The sequence below is a fragment of the Bos taurus genome, chromosome 22 (genome assembly GCF_002263795.3).
Source record: "Bos taurus isolate L1 Dominette 01449 registration number 42190680 breed Hereford chromosome 22, ARS-UCD2.0, whole genome shotgun sequence".
Lineage (NCBI taxonomy): Eukaryota > Metazoa > Chordata > Mammalia > Artiodactyla > Bovidae > Bos > Bos taurus.
Window position 1 is genome coordinate 47841688 of NC_037349.1, and position 19844 is coordinate 47861531.

The 19844-nt window shown below is 48.0% G+C and overlaps 1 protein-coding gene across 3 annotated transcripts in view; it reads left to right on the top strand.

Moving 5' to 3' along the window:
* The window catches only part of RFT1 (RFT1 homolog), a 48338-nt gene extending 28812 nt beyond the window's left edge, over positions 1–19526 (top strand). Inside the window, exons 11-15 of one of the 3 annotated variants that reach the window (XR_814548.4) lie at positions 3656–3761; positions 9026–9275; positions 9597–9883; positions 14189–14337; positions 14499–19526. Coding sequence is in view for 1 of the 3 variants with exons in the window: in NM_001192031.1 (NP_001178960.1) it covers positions 3656–3761; positions 9026–9275; positions 9597–9764 (524 nt within the window). In the remaining 2 variants the exon portion in view is untranslated. Of the gene's footprint in view, positions 1–3655; positions 3762–9025; positions 9276–9596; positions 10620–14188 lie in introns of those variants that run through there. The other 2 variants (XR_239403.5, NM_001192031.1) reach the window with 2 other exon arrangements.
* The last annotated feature ends 318 nt before the right edge of the window (positions 19527–19844 follow it).

Genomic DNA, 19844 nt, shown 5'->3' on the forward strand with positions numbered 1-19844 from the left:
AAAATACAAACATTCAATGAATCTCCCTGAGACTTCTCACATTCATCTCTTAGGTGCTTCTGTCTTGCCCTTTCTTTTACTTTTTCTTTTTTGGAGAAGGAAGAGCTTATTATTTGCAGCCAGTAAGGAGAACACTTGCTTTCCCAAAGCAGTGTCTCCTTTTTCACTTTTTAAAAATCTTTTTTTCTTCTCAGGCCCCTAATATTAGTTTCATAGTGCTGGGATCACAGTGTGTCATGAACTAAGTGGCTTGTAAGAACAGAAATTGATGGTCTCACAGTTCTGCAGAAGTCTGAAATCTAGGAGCCAGCAGAGCTCTGCTCTCTGTGGCAGCTCTAGAGGAGGCCTCATTCCTCACCTCTCTCAGCTTCTGGTGTTGGCTGGCAGTCTTTGGCTGGGAAATACATTACCCCCATCACGTGGCTGTCCTCTCCCTGTGTGTATTCACATCATCTTCCCTCTGTGACTATCTCTGTGCCCAAACTTCTGCTTTTCATAAGGATACCAATCATAATGGATTAGGGCCCATTCTGATGACCTCGTTTTAACTTATTATAAAGATGCTATTTCCAAATAGACCATACTCTTAAGTTACTGGTGATTAGGACTTCACACTACTTTTGTGAAAGTGTTAGTCACTCAGTTGCGTCTGACTCTTTGCGACTCCATGGACTGTAGGCCACCAGCCCCTCTGTCCATGGGGATTCTCCAGGCAAGAATGCTGAAGTGGATTGCCATGCCTTTCTCAAGGGGGAATCTTCCCAACCCAGGGATCGAACCCAGGTCTCCTGCATTGCAGGCAGATTCTTTCCCATCACATTACTTTTGGGGGCAATTTAATTCAACCCATACTACCACTCAGCTCAACCCAGAGTTTAAGGTTCCATCTGCAAGTTCCCCAATTCCAACCTCTTTCCCTAAAGTTGACTCAAAACCCTTCTATTCGAATCACCGTTTCATGCCGGTGTTTGTGTTCTCCACCTTGCAAAGCAGCGCGCTGTCCACGTGGCATCAACTTTCAGTTACCAAGTGAGAGGTGCAGGTTGTGAGAGGAGCCCCGCTCCTCTCTGCTAGAGAGAGGAGGACGGAGAGAAGAAGGAAGCACACTGAGCATAGCCTCGAGCTAGCACAGGCAGACCCTAGTCCCTGCCTCCTCTGCTGGAGTCATCCCACGGCTGTGGCAGGGGCCAAGCTACTTCTGTAGCAGTTTGGGGGAATGAGATGCAACCTGACATGATGAAAATGTGGAACCCAAGAGAGGGCCATCAGCGCTACTCTGTTAGTACTCCTTTTGTCTTTGTTTTGTTTTTTGGTTGTTTGACCCACAGTATCTCTGAGGTGTGCTGGTTCCCAACTCCAGTCTAATTTAGCCATCGTGACCTGAATGGGGAGAAAAAAACTCAGAAATACTTGGGAAGTTCACAATCCAGAGGCGTGCTCACTAAAGATTGAGACCTAATCATAGGACCATAGAATGCTTCTCCTCACCCATAGCTCACTATCCCATTCCTAGGCCTATTTAAAACAGTTCTTTTTTTTTTTTTTAACATTTTATCTTTTTCACACAATAGTAGGATGCAAATTCTATTCAAGTTCCCATAGACTATAAACTGGGAGACCCTGAAACATCCAGGGACAAACATAGTGGAAAACTTTCAGAGATAAAGGTATTGAAATCATGCAAGAGTCTATTCTCTTGTTACTGAGCAGTTCTTTTTATCCAGTCAGATCAAACCAAATCAAATCAAACGAACCCAGTCAGTCCCATGAAATCAACTCCATTAGACCACCAACATCAGGCAAGCCCCTTCACCAGTAAGATTACAGCTTGCTGAAGGCTCGGATAATGGGTAGCATTTTTTAGCAATAAGTTATTTTAAATTAAGGTAACTACATTTTTTTAAGGCATAATGCTGTTGCACAACTAATACAATACAGTATGTTGTCATAACTTTTATATGTACTGAGAAGCCAAAAAAATGTGACCTTCTTTATTAAAATATTTGCTCTATTGCAGTGGTCTGGAACCAAGCATGCAGTGTCTGTAAGGTGTGCTGATTCCCAACTCCAGTCTAATCTAGCCATCCTATCTCATCTGAGAGGGGAGAAAAAAACTTGGAAATGTTTGTGAAGTTCACAGTCCAGAGGCAAAAGCTCACTGAAGACTGAGACCTAATCATAGGACCACAGAATGCCTCCCCTCCTCAACAGCTGACCACCATATCACTTCTTTTTGTTATTTTTGATGGCCATGGAAACTATTTAGTATCCCCTTGGCACGGGGACCTTTCATATTAAGCAGCTTTCATAGCCATGACTAAGTTTCAGATTCTGAGACTCTGGAACTCCCCCTGGCCTGCCCTTTTCTTTTAGTGGTTTCTTTTTTTTCTTTATTGAGGTCTAATTTACATAAAGTAAAATACTGTACTCTTAAGAGTTTCGACAAATGTCTACACCTTGTAACCAATATCCAGATTAAGATACAGAACATTTCCGTTACCCCAGAAGGTTCTCATAGGGCCCTTTCCACCCAGCTGCCCCACTGTACCTCAGCGGCAAGAACTGCTCTGATTTCTTATCACCGTAGGTTAGTATTACTTTTAAAAAGAATTTCGTATAAATGAAATTATACAGTGTAAGCACTTTCACGTTTGGCTTCTTTCCCACAGTATGAAGTTTTTGAGATTGATGCATGTTTTCACATGGATCAATAGTTTTTTTTTTCTTCTTGATTGCTGAAAAGTATTTCTTTGTATGGATGGCCCATACGTTGTTTATCCTTTCTCCTGTCTGTGGTCATTTTGGGCTGTTAGGAATAAAGCTGCTACAGATGTTTTTGTACATGTGTTTTTGTGAACATTTGCATTTATTTCCACTGGTTGTATACCCAGGAGTAGAATTTTTGGATCGTAGGTTGCATTCATGTTTATTTTGTTGGAAACTGCTTGACTGCCTCTCGGTAATGGCCCTTTTAAAAGAGGGGCTCAGGGAATTCCCATCCTATAGGTTAGAAATCCACACTTTCACTGCTGACAGCCTGAGTTCAATCCCTGGTCAGGGAACTAAGATCCCACAAGCCACATAGCACAGCAGAAAAAAAAAAAAACAAGAAAGAGGGGATCAACTCCATTTTAAGGCTCCTGATCTTCTGTTAGCAGATTTCCCCAAAGCTTGTTAGTTAGCTGTAGAACCTAGAAGAAAATAACCTTACGAACTCTGATTCTCCCTGCAGAGTTGTGGGTATTCTGTTTCCTTAGTGTGCTGCTGCTCCTGAGTCCTGGGCTTCTTCAGGGCTTCTTCAGCTGACTTTGTCTTCACCTGCAGGGCCACTAGTGTCCCTGAGTGCTCAGACTAGCAGGCTTCTTCATGCTGTTTCAAAAAGTGAGATTTGTTTGCTGGCCAGATAAGCTTTTAGTTGCTAAGCAAGAGATCTGTATATCTATTCCTAACTGTCCATTTGTTTTTAGCTGTTTATTTTGGTCAGTGCGCTGGAATGCTCAGAGTCCTTGCAGATAGTTAGGACCACACATCTGCCCAGTGACCACACCAGCAGGGCTCATGACCCCTCTGGTGTTCTCTGGCCACCCAGCCGATGTGAGGATGCACGGGGGCCTCCCCCTTGGGCTCTGGAATCTCAGCAGTTGTTCCCTTACAGGTCCTGTCCTACTGCGAGCCTACTGTCTTTACGTCCTCCTCCTTGCCATCAATGGAGTGACTGAGTGTTTCACATTTGCTGCCATGAGCAAAGCGGAGGTAGACAGGTGGGTAACCTTCAAGACACACCTGTAATCATGGCCTTCTGCCAAAATGAAGTAGCTTCTTTCTTTTCATTCTTAACGTGTATTTATAGAAGACTCTTTTAGAGCCTGCAGTGCGGTGCTTTCCTCAGGCACCATTCAGTGAGTCTTCTCTACACTAGGGCTGGGGAGCAGCCACTGTTCCTCGCCTCCCTTTGTCAAGGGAAAAATCTAGGCCCTGAAGGGCTGTGTTAGTCCTGGTTGGCAGAGGCAGGCACCAGACAAGACCCCCTCCTCCACCACCTCCTTGCCTAGTGCTCCAGATGGTTACTCAGGAGCTTCCTCAAGAGGCAGGTCTACAGGTATTTCCCTGATGGTCCAGTGGTTAAGAATCCACCTACTAGTGCAGGGGGCACAGGTTTGATCCCTGGTCTGGGAAGATTCCCCATGCCTTGGAGTAACTAAGCCCATGAGCCACAAGTACTGAGCCCGGGCCTCCTAGAGCCCATACTCCACAGCAAGAGAAGCCACCACAATGAGAAACTTCAGCACCGCAACCAGAGAGTAGGACGAGCATAGCAACAAAGACCCAACACGGCCAACAATAAAGAAATAAAAATTTTTTTAAAAAAGCAGATTCATGGACAATCTCAGGGCTCTGTGACATGTCTCCTCAGAGAAAGACTCAAGTGCACATAGAAGTTTTGCCACATTTTCTCCCGTCCATTGACCCTGAGGTTGGGACCTCTGCCCTGAGCTTCAAGCAGTAGTTCTTAATACTGGTTATGAGTCAGAATTGCCCAATGGAGCTTGTTAGAAATGTAGATTCCTGTCCACTCGACTCCCACCACTCTCTCTCCTACCATACCTACAGAATCAGTAGCCCCTGAGCATGTAAATGTTTTCTTTAAAGCTCCTCAATGATTCTGATGTCAGCTTCTGGTATGAGCCTCTGATCCACACCCAGGATCATTCATCTCTTGTGTCCCAGACGCCAAAAGTAGAAAGGTAGTATCTGAAGACATCACTGTAGGATGTAGTTGAGAAGAAGGATAATACTGTTAGCGGCAAAGGAGAGAGAGGAGAGGGGGTGGGAGTAGGAAATGGGGCCAGTGGCTCTCGTTATCCCTTTGCCCCTTGAGGTCTGGGTCCCATGGGGGTTTCAGGCTGCCTCTGTAGTGCCTTGAGTGCTGTTGAAACCCCTCAGAGGCCTGGTGGGGTACGGGGAGGTGGGCAAGGATACCTCAGAGATGGGGGGAGCCCTTCCTCTCATTCACAGCAGCCTTTGCTTCCCACTGTGGCCTGTCTCAGAGGTTTGGTGACCTGTGGGCCACACCATAGTTGAGAGCTGGAGTGTAGAGCAGTGGTCCCAGCCCAGACTGATTAAACTCCCCTCAGAAGTTCTAGCCCTCTCCTACACCAGCTGAACTGAAATTTAGGGGCTTGGGCCAAGGAGTCAGCTCCAGGAGATCGCTGATGATAGCTAGGGCTTGAGGAACTGCTGGCCCAGACCAGCTTTCAGAGTAAAAACTGCGTTGAACACTGTGACCCAGTGCATATTTAGGTGTGACTGAAACGAGGCTTCCACAAAGCAACAAGTACCCCAGGTACAGAACACACTGATGATGGCTTTTAATTCTGTTTCAGTTTTTTAAACTGCCATGTCATGATGCTCTAAATTGATTTCCTAGCCCACTTTTAGGTCACAACCCATAGTTCTCAAATGTGGTCTAGACATGGTTTTTACTTCAGACAGTTAAATTTATAGCTATACACTGCTTTGAGTCTGTCCTTTTTTTTTTTTTTTTTAAAAGTGGATAAAAAGATCTCTAAGTTTAATTTTGAAAATATTATGCTTTTACTTGAAAGGTGCTTCTAACATGAAATAATTTTAAAATATAATTTAAAACATACTAAATAAGGTACTGAAGTGTGTTGGAAAGAACTCTGGACTAGGAATCTATCTCTTTGAAGGGAATTTTGTTAAAATAATTGCAGCATTAATGTTGAAAGGGAGAAACAAGACTAAGCCTGCTTAAAACATTAAAAATATATTATCTTCCAACAAATCATGAGGGAGTACAGACAGTGACTGATTGCTTTGGTTTCTCTTACATTGCATTGAACCAGAGGAAGCAGGTTTTTAAGTTAGTTGTAATGGGACCTGGACAGCATATTAAAATCTGGAAAATGATTTTCATGGTATTAGTCGTCAACATAGAGAAAAGACAGAGCCATATTCTCATTTGAAGTAACTCACTTCCCCTAGGAGTAAAATGTGGTTTTAAGCATGATCTCCAAGTTTGTATTAAATGTGGAAGCCCCCTTTTTGTCTAGGCCCCTGGCCCCAACCCCCAGTCTTGTTCTGAACACGTGGAGCACCTGAGCTCATCACTGACCCCAGGCTTTTTTTCCTTTCTATGAATTTAGCCAGACATAAAACTGTAGTAAGATTTTTTTGTAGTATAATTGAGTAGTTTTCATCTATTTTACTTACTGAACTACAGGTTAATCAGTATTTGTTTGTTTTTTAATAAAAATAAGGCATTTGGTTGGATGTGAAATATTAGAATGTCCTTTGAGCTGCAAGTTCCTTTGTTGTTAATAACTTCATAATCTATATAGAAGATTGATGGCTTCACATTATGCCCCATTGAAGAATCTTGGTTGTGTTTTGTTAAGCCTGTCTTGTTTTCTTTTGTTCATTTGACAAATTTTTTTGAGCATCTGTTTTCTAAGAGACATTGCTTTAAGCTCCAGGAGTACAGCCATGAACAACGACGTGATCCCTGCTCTCCTGTAGCTGACAATAAGGGAAGCAGACAGCAAACAAGTAAATAGATAAGAACATTGTGCTCTATGGACAACTAACGGAGAAGGCAGTGGCACCCACTCCAGTACTCTTGCCTGGAAAATCCCATGGGCGGAGGAGCCTGGTAGGCTGCAGTCCGTGGGGTCGCTAAGAGTCGGACACGACTGAGCGACTTCACTTTCACTTTTCACTTTCATGCATCGGAGAAGGAAATGGCAACCCACTCCAGTGTTCTTGCCTGGAGAATCCCAGGGACAGTGGAGCCTATGGGCTGCCATCTATGGGGTCGCACAGAGTCAGACACAACTGAAGCGACTTAGCAGTAGCAGCAGCATGGAGAACTAAAACAGGGTTATGGGGTGAGAGTGGGAGCCCTTTTAGATCGGGAGGTCTTTCTGAGAAGGTTGCATTACGCTGAGGCCTTGATGACCAGGAAGAGTCTGCCATGTATAGATGGGCTAGAACCTTCCAGGCAGAGGGGACAGTGATGCAGAGGCCAAGGATTGAGAGCTCCTTTGTCTGACTTGTCGGCCCTTGAGTGCCCCATGTGGAGCTGGACTCCGTACTGTTGACTGAATGAAGGACAAGTGCCGTCTTCTCGCCTAGGCACATAAGAGACCTGTGCCGTCCTCTACGTAGTTACCTAGGCCACATTGTCATGGCCGTACCTTGATGTTTTCAGCCAGCACCCACTGGGGGACACTTCAGTTGCTTACCTTTTGATAAACCTGATTAAAAATAACTTCCTGTTTATGTTAACCAAACCTTAGAAAATAGTCATTGTCGCTGACTAATTTCCCACTGATTTACAAAGTGGCATTTTAATTTTATCTTTAAAATTCTTATTTTATCCTGAAGTGGATAATGCCTTTAAGACTATAGATTTGTGTTGCAAAGTTCAACAGTTGCAGAGCCCTATTCTAATGAGAAACAGTAGACGTCCTCATTGTTAGCGCCTCCCAAGTGACTACACCAAAGAAGCCACACTGTGACTTGTCCCTGCTGGAGTTAACATGAATTAGCTACCAGTTTCATTCATTGTTTCCCTTCTGCTTGGAGTTGGGTGAACATGACCCAACAGGTTATGAAAGTTTATGAACCTGTAGTCTGAAGAAGAACCAAACATTACACATCATCTTCTTTTTGGAAAATTGGTCAGAGTACTGGCCCACCCTCTGTGGCTTGTTATAAAGTTGGCCATTCTGATTATTGATTAGCATTAGTGAAGATGCTTCCTCTGTAAAGATATGGGCTCTTGTACTTCCATTACTCATTAAAAAGAAACTGTGTCGACTAAGAAGCAAATTAATTACTTGTCTGGAATTCTAGATGAAAGCTCTGTCCCCTGTTAGAGTATAGGTGTGTGTGTGTATGTGTGTGTTTGTTCTTGATGACACACACTCCGATAATTACGTCTCCCATAGCACCTTGGGCTTGGTCAGCCAAAGGACAAGGACCCAGGCATTTGGGGGACCCAGTGGCATTCTTGCCACCCCTCCTTCCTGTGCAGAAGCTGAATGGTGGTCTCTGAGGTTTCCTAACCAGCTGACACAACTTGGGGATCTAAGGGGTTTGGTTTCCTCAACAACTATACACTTAGATTGCCTGCTGTGTGCTCAGCAGAAACCAGACGCTGGAGAATTTGGTTCATGGTTGTACCACAAGCCTTTTGGAAGATTTTTATCTTTTCTGAGATTCAGTCTAGAGCTGAAAACTGAAGATAACTAAGTGATGTACTGCCATGGAATCAGAGAAGTGAAAGGAACGGTGTAAGCCCTCCAGTCACAGGACCCACAGAGCTCTAGAAAGGTGGATGGAGAGCCAAGGAGGGATGTGTGAGAGTCTGGGAAACCCTGACAGTGGGCCAGGCCTTGCTCCCTCTTCTCATTCTGTTATGGAAGCTGGTCACTTGCTTTGAGTGAGATCTGCTGGCAAAAGTTACAGGGCTTCTGCCTTTCCCAAAGGAAGCAGTGCTACAGTTTAGGGGCCAGGGGTCAGGTTGGGCTGTTGGTTCACTCCTTAGGCAGATTCCTCAGCCTCTCTGGGCCTGGTTTCCTTGTCTGTAAGATGGATCCAAGCTCCACAGGGAAACGGCCCTGTGTTTGTCCACCAGCACATTCCCAACAGCCCTCACAGTGCCTGTCCACACGAAACCATGAACCCGTGTCATATTGTTGAGCCTCACATTAAGGCAGGCTGAACAGGATTCTTATGGGTTTTGATTACAAAGTGTCACTTAACCAGTTATTATCCTTAAACACCATAAATACATTGAATTGTTCATTTTTTTACTCTTCTATTCAGGGCTGAGGGGGACAGTGACGTTTCCATGTTATCCACTTAGCATTTGATGTAAAAATCACCTGGATCATGGGATCTCAGAGGTGAATTCATGTTCACAGCCCCTTTCTTTGCAGCAGCCCTGCCTTGGGATGAGGTACCCACTGCCCTGCTTTGCCTGTCTTCTTCTCCCCAGGTACAATTTTACAATGCTGGCCCTGTCGTCTTCCTTCCTGATGTTATCTTATGTCCTGACCCGTTGGTGTGGCAGCGTGGGCTTCATCTTGGCCAACTGCTTCAACATGGGCATTCGGATCATGCAGAGCCTTTACTTCATCTACCGCTACTACCGGAAGAGCCCCCACAGGCCTCTGGATGGCCTGTTCCTGTCACCAGTCCTCCTTGGGACATTTGCCCTCAGTGGTGGCATTACTGCTGTTTCAGAGGTGAGACTCCCCATAGCCTTCACACCACATGCTTTTGCAGTCTGTCCAGTCTCCCTTGTTCCAGACATCCCCTTCCTGTTCTGCCTGAACCAGCTGGACAAGTACTTGCTTCCTCGTGCCCCTTCCCCTAAGCTTCAGGCCAGCATCTTGTGAAATGACTGAGCAGTGGTACCTGTGGGCACAGAGTAGACCCTAGTCCATGGCTGTCACAGCTTTTCCTGATTCGAAGCTGGAGTAGTAGAGTCCCACTCTCCCTGGCTTGCCCCAAAGGAAGGCGGTATGGCTGGAGGGCCAGGGACTGACGATGGTTTCTTTCCACAGGTGTTCCTCTGCTGTGAACGGGGCTGGCTAGCCCGGCTGGCACACATCGCTGTGGGGGCCCTCTGTCTGGGAGTGACCCTCGGGACAGCATTCCTCACAGAAACCAAGCTGATTCACTTTCTTAGGACTCAGTTAGGCGTGCCCAGACTCGCTGACAAAATGACATGACCTTGCGGAAGCCCTGTGGCGCCTGGACCAGCTGTGGGGCGGTCTTGTGAGTGGAACATGTGTTCCGTGGAGGAGAGCCAGGCCAGGGGTCTGCAGTGCAGTGAGACCAACCCAGGCAGGTGAGTTGTCAGAGCGATCCACCAGACCACTTACCATCCATTTGCGGTTTCAGATAGCAAGGGGTTCCCTTTTTAAGGGAAGACCAAAAAATTCTTTTAAAATCGATACAATTATTTTTTTCACCATTTTGTTGTAATTGGCATTTTTCTTTTTGAGTAATGTATTAATTCCTCTTGGGTGTGATTGACCTTAGGAACTCTGTGTCCCACATGTTCTATCTTGGGTGTCAGCTGTTAATAATCATCTAGCTCAGAAGGACAGATAGAGCCACTTGACCCTCCACAGGAGTATTTACCATGTGCTATAAAAGCATGAAGGAGACGTGGTGTTTTGTGATGTTATACAACAAAGTTGCTCCCAGAGTTGTGGCTTTCCCCACTGTGACCTGGATTTTTAGAGAAGAAGAAATGTTAATGGGAAGTCCAAGAAATGAAGACACAGAGGCTTTCAGATCACATTTCCCGCAGTTAGCCAGGCGGAGTCAGCATCTGTCCCCTTCACGGCTGTCCCTGCAAAGGCTACCTCATGCCTTCCCGTCACAGCAGGGGCAAGCCAGCTCATCTCTGGTCTGGTCACTGGAGAAAGGACACTGTGATCCTTCGTGAGCTATCTTGTTCCCAGAAGGGAAGCCCACTTTGCAGTTGGCTGTAAGTTCTCATGAGGAGGTTGTACAGATGACAGCTAGAGTTGAGTAGAGGTGTCTTTCTTCCATTCGAATAAAATAAGGTAAATTCTATATGGCAGGTATCACTGAATCACGCCCCTTTCCCACTGACCCCTTACTTCTGGCCCTGGTCAGTGCACCTGAATTCCAGGACAAGACTGGCAGGCCTGCAGGTCTGGTCCTCCAGGCCACAGTGAGCCCAGGTGAAGGCTTGCCTCTGGGCCCTGTACCCAGTAGGTGAGGTCACCAGGCGTTGTTATCAGGCAGCAAGGCATTTTTCTTGTTAATATATTAATTGATGTCATTAATGTATTAATTAGATGTAATGGCCTTTGGAGCTCCATGCGCAAACTATATCTTGGGTGATGATAGTTAATAATCACCTAGCCCTGATGTCCCCAAACCTTCTGTGTTTACACCCAGAGAACAGGGCAACTGGTATCAGATGGTGGTTTACCTGAAGTGCACAAATTTAAATGCAGTGACCCAGGGAGAATGGACACATTATAGGCATGGCTTAGTCTCTTCATTCACCACCTGAAACTATCACAGCATTGTTAATTGGCTATACTTCAATACAAAATAAACCACTTATTTTTAAAAGAAAAGTTTTTAGTTAAGTAAAAATAAATCCACTGGTCCAGAGCCGGTGCCAAGAGGCCAAGGATAAAGACACCCTGAGACTAGGATCCAGTTACTTGGACACCTGTGTATCTAGTCAAAGAGAGAATGCTTTATATTAATTGCAGGGACAGTAGCTAAATGCAAGGTGTCACTGAGCAGTCAGAGGCCCTCCAGAAGCGTGGGGCTGGTCCTGTGTTGTCAGGCAGGGTCAGCCCAGCTCAGAAGGACTGATTGCTCCACGGGGTAGGGTAGGTGGCACATAGAGAAGGCAGCCCTCCCTCTCAAATACTTCTTTGCTCTCTAGAACACACAGACATGAGCCTCCAGCCCTCACAATTTCTGGTTGACCACCCCTCTCTCTGCTAGGACCCCGTCCCACTTAACCCCAGACTTGAAGTGTGGGCCTCACACCACCTGCCTCAGAATCTCCTGGATTGCAAGTCAGAAATGTAGGTTTCCAGGACCCCTCCAGACCTTTGGCATCTGCGTTTCTGGCGTGGGGCTTACCCTGTCATCCTCACCCGAGTCAGGGCCCAGGGCCAGTTCTGCTCATGTTCACAGCATCTGTGCCCAGCTCTAGGAAGAAAGCCACCTTTGCCTGAGTAGCATCACTGGCTCCCTAGCTCCTTAGGAGTGTGAGTTCCACAGCTCCCACTCTGCTTTTCTGCCCGGAGAAGCTCTGCATCTGACAGCGAGGGCGCATCTCATCTCGTCCCCAAACAGCCAGCCAGGTGGTGCTGTCAGCACCAGGCTGGCCGCCAGGCAGGGCCAGCTCCTCTGGCGAGATGGCCAGCTGGGATGGTCACCCAGGGCTCTTTGCTGTGGCCTGCTTCCTCATTTATAGAAAGAGGAGTTCTCATAGCCCAGGCTTTTGGGAAACGGGTGTTTCCCACTACTAACACCTGCCTCCTGGGCTCCAGCACTTGGGCAGCAAGCCCCGTGTGGCCCATAGTCTCTGTCTCCACCCGGTTGCTCCCTGCAGCACAGCTGGGACCGGCCACTGGCTCTGGGGCTTCCCCGCCCCCTAGAGCTGCACCTGGGTCTGGAGGGGCTGGCCTTCAAGGGTGCTGAGCCGCCCCACATTACCCAGGAAGGAACTGGGGGGGAAATCACACTTCAGGCCTTAAGTACCACTTAAAATATAAGTGAGGCTACCTCTCCATGGAAGCAAGTCTCTAAAGCACATCCATTTATGAAACAGAAACCTTTGATGGTGAGAATGACAGCATTTCGTCTTTCTGTGCTGCCCTGGCCACATGTGTGTTGGTGACGTGGGGTTTGGCCTGTTAGGTCCCTCCGTCAGCGGCTGCTGCTGTGCCACTTAAAGCTTCTTTAGTGGTGACTCCAGGCTCTGGCAGTGTGCTCTGCCTCACCCCCTGCCACTTACCAGCCTGATTCACCAGGGCACCTCCTTCCTCCTGCCTTTTTAAAACAAGAACAACAACAACAACTTGGGTATATATTGCTAGTTTCATGTCAGTTTCCTGTGTGTATGCTCTGCCCCACCTGCCGCCACTTACCAACCTAGTTCACCAGGGCACCTCCTTCCTCCTGCCCTTTTTTAAAAAAAAAAAAAAAAAACAGTATATTCATATTGCTAGTTTCATGTCAATTTTCCAATTTTAAAATGAGTAAATTATTTTCTCCATATTTGTGTGAAGATCTTTCATATCACTTCTTCCAAAAACGAAACAAAAAATTCTTAAATTTTGAAAGAAAGGTGGGCAAGTACCTTAGGTATGTGAATCATTTTTGGTCATCGTCAAAACGGTTCTCCCTGCCTTGGTGGACGTGACTGGATGGTGATCCCGACTTGGAAAGAGGGGCTGGTTCCCTCGGCCCTGTGATGGAGACGTCTGTGTCCCGGACTGACAGGACTGGCATTTTACTCACTGCTCTTCCCTTCTACCCAAAACAATGTTCCACGTTCTTCCACTGATGAGGCAGTCTCTTTCACCACCTTTCTTCTCTCCCACAGTCTGGGCCCACAGTCTCCTTTTGGCTATAAGCTCTGTTCTGAACGCAGAGCCCCTGAGGAGAAAGGGAACTGGCCCAGGTTATCTTCATAGGGTGGCTACTGTGGGCACAGGGTCATAGGTGAACCAGCGGAGGGGCCACCCTGGGGGCAGGTGGGTGCCCAGTTCCATCAGCTCTCACTGGGCAGGGGCTGGAGAGGGTGGTGTGATTCAGCCAGAGTTGCCACTTCGGCCTTGGAGGAGCTGCCTGAGGGCCTGTGACGAAACAACCAACTTACGAGGGAATCCTCTAGTCCACCATTTACTTGTCTCATTACCTCCCTCCCTGCTGTTGACTGACGGTCACAGTGCTGCCCTGGTCTGACCAGTGTGCTTGGCAGGGGCCGCCTGGTGGGAACAGGACCTGAGAACCTGGCAAGCCTCGGTCCTTTAATCTCATCTGCATCACAACCTGGGGCCTTGGAACGGGGCTCTGATGCTGTCAGCACAGTGAGCAGTGACTAATTAAGACACGACTGCATTAGTCACGTTGGAGGTGACAACTGAGCAGCATGTTTTGGGTTCATGTCTGAGAGATCCTGACACACTTTTCAATTATGTGGAACTAATAGTGTGTGGCCTCCACGCAGCCGTGTCGGGCGGGGGAGAAGGAGAGTCTGCGATGAAAGTGTGACTCAGTACAGCTCCTCACTCACTTCTCTGCACTCCCTTCTGAAAATCACAATAGGTCACACCAGGGAGCGTGGCACTTGGGGTCCAGAGGGCTTCTTTCAGAAGGAGAGTTATGAGACAACTCTGGGTGACACAGGAGCCACGGCCCTCTCCATAGGCGCCTGTTGCGAATCCCAGCGTTAACGGCTCACTCTCCCTGGTCTCTGGGTGTGCCCTCGTCTGGGCCTGGCACGGCCGGGCAGGGAGAGCCAGAGGACGCAGGAGAACCAAAACATTGTCACTATGAGGGAAATGGGGTGTTTTCCTCCACAAAGCCCAACCAAACTAGGGAATGTTGCTAAAACAGCTTTCCTTTTTGTTCCCCCCAGGGCATTGACAACAATTTTATGAACAAACCAGATTAGCACAGCGCCTTTTTTATGTTCCTGAACTAGAGCCGAAGATTCCTTTCTTCCTGACGTGCTTTGTGAGAGTCCCTAAGTGGCATCTCTCCAATGACAAGAGGATGTTCTTGCAGGTGTGCAGATGTTAGGCTCGGGGGTGGGGCATAGAGGGGAAGAGCTGCTGGCTTTTCCTTTTTTTCCTTTTTCCTTTTGTAACCTGGAGTGACATCACGCGGGGCTGATGGCAAGATGCCCAAGCATGCGGGGCACTCATCTTTACCTCCCCTCCCCTCAGCTCTCCCTGCAGCAACCCTGCAAACACAGGGCCGAGAGCCAGGCTCTTTGGGGAGCACCCAGAGGTCCCTCCCGTCTGCATCAGCACCAGGGAGGCCCGCTTGCGTCATGTCCGCCTTCTGAAGCACACGAGCAGAGTTTGCTTTCTAAGCGGCCCACGGGGTCGCATCCATGGTTATACGCCAGCCTGGCTGCCCGTTTCTAACTCACTGGGTGGCCTTGAACAAGCCTCACTCTACCAACCGTGGCACATAGCAGGTACCATCAGCCTCTGGGCTCCATTCCTCACTCGTTCACAAAGGCCAGATCTAAGCTCTTTTGATAACCTAGCGCCTGAGAGGGCAGAGGGGTCTTCCACCTCCTACGCCAACTGGAGCAGCACCCTTCTGATCGGAATGAAAACTGGGGATTACTCCTAAGAATTTGCTTGGAAGAGGAGTTCTTTCTGTTAAAACAATGAAACCCTGTCCAGTTTGAAATCCACAAGTTTGAAGTTTTAAACCTCCTCCCTGACCTTCCATGACGTTTTCTCCCACAGTTCCCCCCGCTTTCCCAGTCTTCATCTCATCTTAAAGAATTTAAGGTAATTGTTTTGCACAGCCACTGGCATAAGTAACAGATGTTAGGGAGAAACAAATCTGGCCCCAAATTATGTTGTGTTACAAAGAAACAGTTGTCTCTTCCCCATGGTCCTCTCTCTGTTGATGGCCTTGAACTCAGGTGACATCACCAATGAGTGGGAAGGTGGCTGACTTCAGCCACTCCATCACTTTGTAACCATAGGCAGATCTTGCCTCTCTTTGCCTTGGTTTCCTCATCTGTCGCTAACCCACCTGGCATGGCACAGAGGGGATAGAAGGAAAACAGAGGCCGGACAGTCAAATGTAGCTCTGGAAGCTTCGGAGAAAACAGCCCATAGCAAGGCTTCCTATATGTCCTGTGTACCCACCTCTCTACCATCTTTCTCTTCTGCTCCTCGCCCTCGGCCAGTCCTCCCCTGACGCTCTCCACTCTAACCCCAGCCCAGGCTCTCTTCTCCCCACCCTTGCTCCTGTTGACCCAACTCCAGGCCTGTCTATGGTTGTGCTGGCAAAGAAGAAAGGAGTAAGGACATTACAGATACTGGTGATTTAACCCTTTTCTTCAGTGCTGTCACACCCAGAAGGCACTAAATCCCAGTCACGTGGCATTAGTAAACACGTGCCCATCCCTGTTCCTTGGCTCCTGCCTTGTCTGGTTCTAAGGGTGAGCTCTGGAGCCCCGCGGCACCTGCTGTCTGGCCTCCAGCCTTTCACCCCTTCTCACCTCTCTGCCTCCTGGGCCTCACCCTGTCAGGCTCAGTTGCACGTGTCGACTCTGTCACACTCCTTTCTCTTTTTTTCAGCAGCCCTATTTTCCTTCTCCCCTGAGAATTAGGAAGGCAGGTTGTGTGGGGGTTCCAGAAAGGGTCTTGGAGATGGACCCAGCACCACTTCAAACATGACCTTGAGCAAGGTAGTTCATGCCTACGTGCCTCAGTTTACTGGTCTAAAAATGGGCATTAGAACACTCACCTCATTGGGTATGGCAGGGAATCCGTGAAAGGATGGAGGAGCAACAAGCAGGGTGTGCCCCACCAGTCCATCATTCGTTCTGTGACTGGAATTATAAATCTACCAAACACAGAGGAACTGTGGCCCCTGGGAACGTTTGCTTCACCCCTACCTACTCCCTCCTCCCCACCTAAGCCCAGTCCACAGACATGTATGTGGTTGAATCTTTTTTCCTGCAGTGGCAACATTTCTTTCCCCTTTTCTTGAAGGCAGTGCTGCAGGTGAAGAGGAAACGAAAGCTCCTTTTCAGCCAAGCTTGCCTGGAGGAGCATAGAACGAGAGGGCATGGGTCAGGGAGACCGCCCAAGGTCTTCTGACTCCCAGCCAAGCTCCGGCGGCCCAGCTGGGGGAAGCAGAGCTATCGTTTCCAGGGAGAGCCCAGCAAATGCCCTCTTTCAGGCTCAGCCTGAACTGCCCCATGCCCCTCCCACCCCCCTGGTAAGAGGGGAGGCTTGCAAAGCCTATTAAATGATTTTCAGCAATTTCAGAAATTGCCTCAGCTGGTAGTTTAAAATTTCCCTGCAGCTTCAGATTAAAGCAGAAAGAAAAAAGACCCCTGGTGATAGACTAGAGTGTGGCTTTGTCCAAGGAGGGCCAGCTGCTGTCGGCAGCTTCTGAAGAAAACGGAGGGGTCCGAGTTGGTCCTGCCATGCGGGTGGGCGGCCAAGGGCACTGGCTCCCCTGGCCTCAGCTTTAGGCCTCGCCATGGTGACCATGAGGACACTCCCGCACCCCCTCACACACTGCCTCAGTCTCCAATTTGCCAGTGTCCTCACCTTGAACCCACTCATCAAAGTTGATCTGAAACTTGAGTTCTTCCTCCTCCTCACCCCGAAAAGGCAACAAAAACAGCCATTGCCTCTGCCATCAGCCTGCTTGTTGTTTTTTCCTTCTTTGGGCTGTAATGAAGGATGCAAGGTTCAGACCAACTGGCTTTCCCCTTCTGGAAGCAGCTGGAAGAGAAAGGCCAGAACCTAGGACAGAGGATGCTGTCTTATTTTTAATTTACCTGTTTTCTCCCTTGTTAAACTTTTTTATTTATTATGACTATCTATTTATTTGGCTGCCTTGGTCTTCACTGTGGTGCACGGGCTTTCTCTGGTTGCTGTGCGTGGGGGTTGCTGTCTAGTTGCAGCACATGGGCTTCTCACTGCCGTGGCTCCTTATTGTGGGGCAAGGGGGCTTCAGGGCACAGGGGCCTCAGTCGTTGCAGCATGTGAGCTCATTAGCTGTGGCTTGCTGTCTTAGTTGCCCCGAGGCATGTGGGATCTTCCCAGACCAGGGATGGAAGCCGTGTTCCCTGCATTGCCAGTCAGATTCTTAACTACCAGGGAAGTCCCTAATCTTATTTTTTTATTATTATTTTTTTTGGCCACGCCATGTGGCATATGTGATCTTAGTTCCTCAACCAGGGGTCAGATTTGTACCCCCTGCAGTGGACGTGCAGAGTCTTAACCACTGGACAACCAGGGAAGTCTAAGGGGGTATTGTCTTGAGTGCTACTGTTAAGATGGGGTTTTCGTAAGCAAGGAAGTGTGTTCTGCCCACAGTTGGGACTCAGAGCAGGGAGACACCAGACTCGTCTGAGTCTGGCCCTGATCCTTGAGTAAGGAGTAAGGCTGCTGACCTTGGTGTCTGGGTCATATCTGAGTGGTGGGGAGTCCATCAGGCCTTCCGCTTTCTCCTTCCTGCTCCTCTTCAAAAGGCTGTGACCTGGGTGTGCTGGTTCTGATCCACAGAGCCCGGTGCTCCAGGCCTCTTCATTCCCATCACCCTCTGTGGGCCATGCTCCCCAAGGCATGTGGGCAAGGCTTCTGGTTACCTTTGCAGCTTGGGAGATGATGTTTTGGCCCTAGGGACCAGCTGTTGATCCAGATAATCAACAGAAGCAGAGAGCCTGGAAATCCCATTCTAATTCTAGACCTGCCTCTGTCTTCTTGAAAGATCCTCTTCTCCATCTACAAAAGGTTCTGATCCCTACTCACTGTTGCTCTGGGACCGTGGTGGGGGCCAAGGAGAAGCCCCCATGCAGCACAAATTGGGGCTGAGTGGAGAGTGGGAGAGCTGGTGGGCCTGAGTGCTCCGAGGCGGGAGCCTGGGGCTGCCTTCAGACGGCACCAGAGAAGATGTCATCACAGTCTAAAATATCTCCGCGTATTGTTCTTCCTGATGGCAAATGATCTTATTTCATGACAGCATCATGTATTGTATTAAACAGGTATTTCTTATATTAACTTGTAAAGTGTCCTGGGGCAGCCAGTACCCTGTAGACAGAAATGCCCTCCCATGGCCTCTCTGTAGTTGGCATGTGGTGCATACATTTTCCCGTGTTCACACTGCCCTCTACATTGTTCTGCTTTTACTGCACGGTGTACCAGTTAAGTTGTCCCCGGATTCCCTGCACTGAAAACCACATGGTAGAGAACATCCTGGCACAGAGACCTTGTCTGCACTTTGCCCACTCCAGGCTCCACTGCTTCCTCGGCTGCAAGTGGAGTGTGCCAGGCACAGGGAACCGCTTCCCCAGGTGTCAGGAAAATCAACGATGCCCCAGGCCTCCCCCTGGAGAATCTGACTAATCAGCCTGGCTGGACGGGAAACTTGGGAGCTAAAGCTACCAGTAAACAGAAAGGAAGTGAAACAACTCAGGCAGGCACCTCTACCGTCTGCTCCCACTCCTCCCTTGGGGTGACGTGGCCTCCTCAAGGAAGTGGCTTTGGGCCTTGTTTCCCTGCCCAGAGGCATGGGGTGCAGCCTGTTAGGCTAGAGGCCCATTTGGGTAGCCTTCAAGGGCACTTGGTGAGCCACTGGCCCATAGGTGGAGTCCATGGTCGTGACAAGGTCATTCCAGAACTGACCATGGATTCCTGCTAAGCTGTCTCTCAATTCTGTGATCTGGACAATTTAGTCTACCTCTCCATCCTCAACATGCCTCTGTCTAAACTCTATTATAATTTTCAGTTTTTCTTTTGATCAAAAGAACACATGTACACAGTTTTGAAAGATAACCCCAAACAGCAAGTTCTGCATCCCCCTCCCAAGCTACCCGCTCCTTGGCTCATCATTTTAGTTCTTTTGGTCATTTCTTCATTTCCCTTCATATTTGTAAGTAATTTGCTTATGTTACTATTTCTTAATTGTTTCCCCTTTAGAATACTGACCTTTTATGGAACAATCAGCCTGCTCTCTGCATACTTCCCATCTTCCCAGTGTCAGGATTTGGGGTAAATTCATGTTTACATGTTTAAAACTATAAAAACATTGTTTTCTGCTAAACCAAGTAGTATCCTATTTCCTTTTTACTATAATCTGTTGATTATTGTCAAACTATTAATTATCTCATTATTTGCGTTCTTAAAAATACTTTATGTTCTTCCCTACAAAATCATAAAACTGAGCAAATACAATAAAGCTCTTCTCAACATGACTAACCTCAACAGGTATCACGGATTCTGTGTTTTCCCTGGAGACCTTGCTTGGGGAGCCCCACATCACCCCTTTTCCACTCTCACCATCCCATCTGTGGGCCCCTCCCTTCCCCAGAGGGAAAAGGCTCGGGGAAGTTAAGGAACTTTGCCCAGCATCGTAACAGTAGTAAGATGGCGGCAGAGATGTGGGTCTGTCCCAGGAGATGCAGTTACGGTCAAGAGTTGCCACCCCCCTCACCCGCCCAAGGATGCTGCAGCCCAGTGGGGTGGGGACCATGTAAACAGAACCACGTGGTAGGGGTCTAATCCACAACAGGATTGCACGTG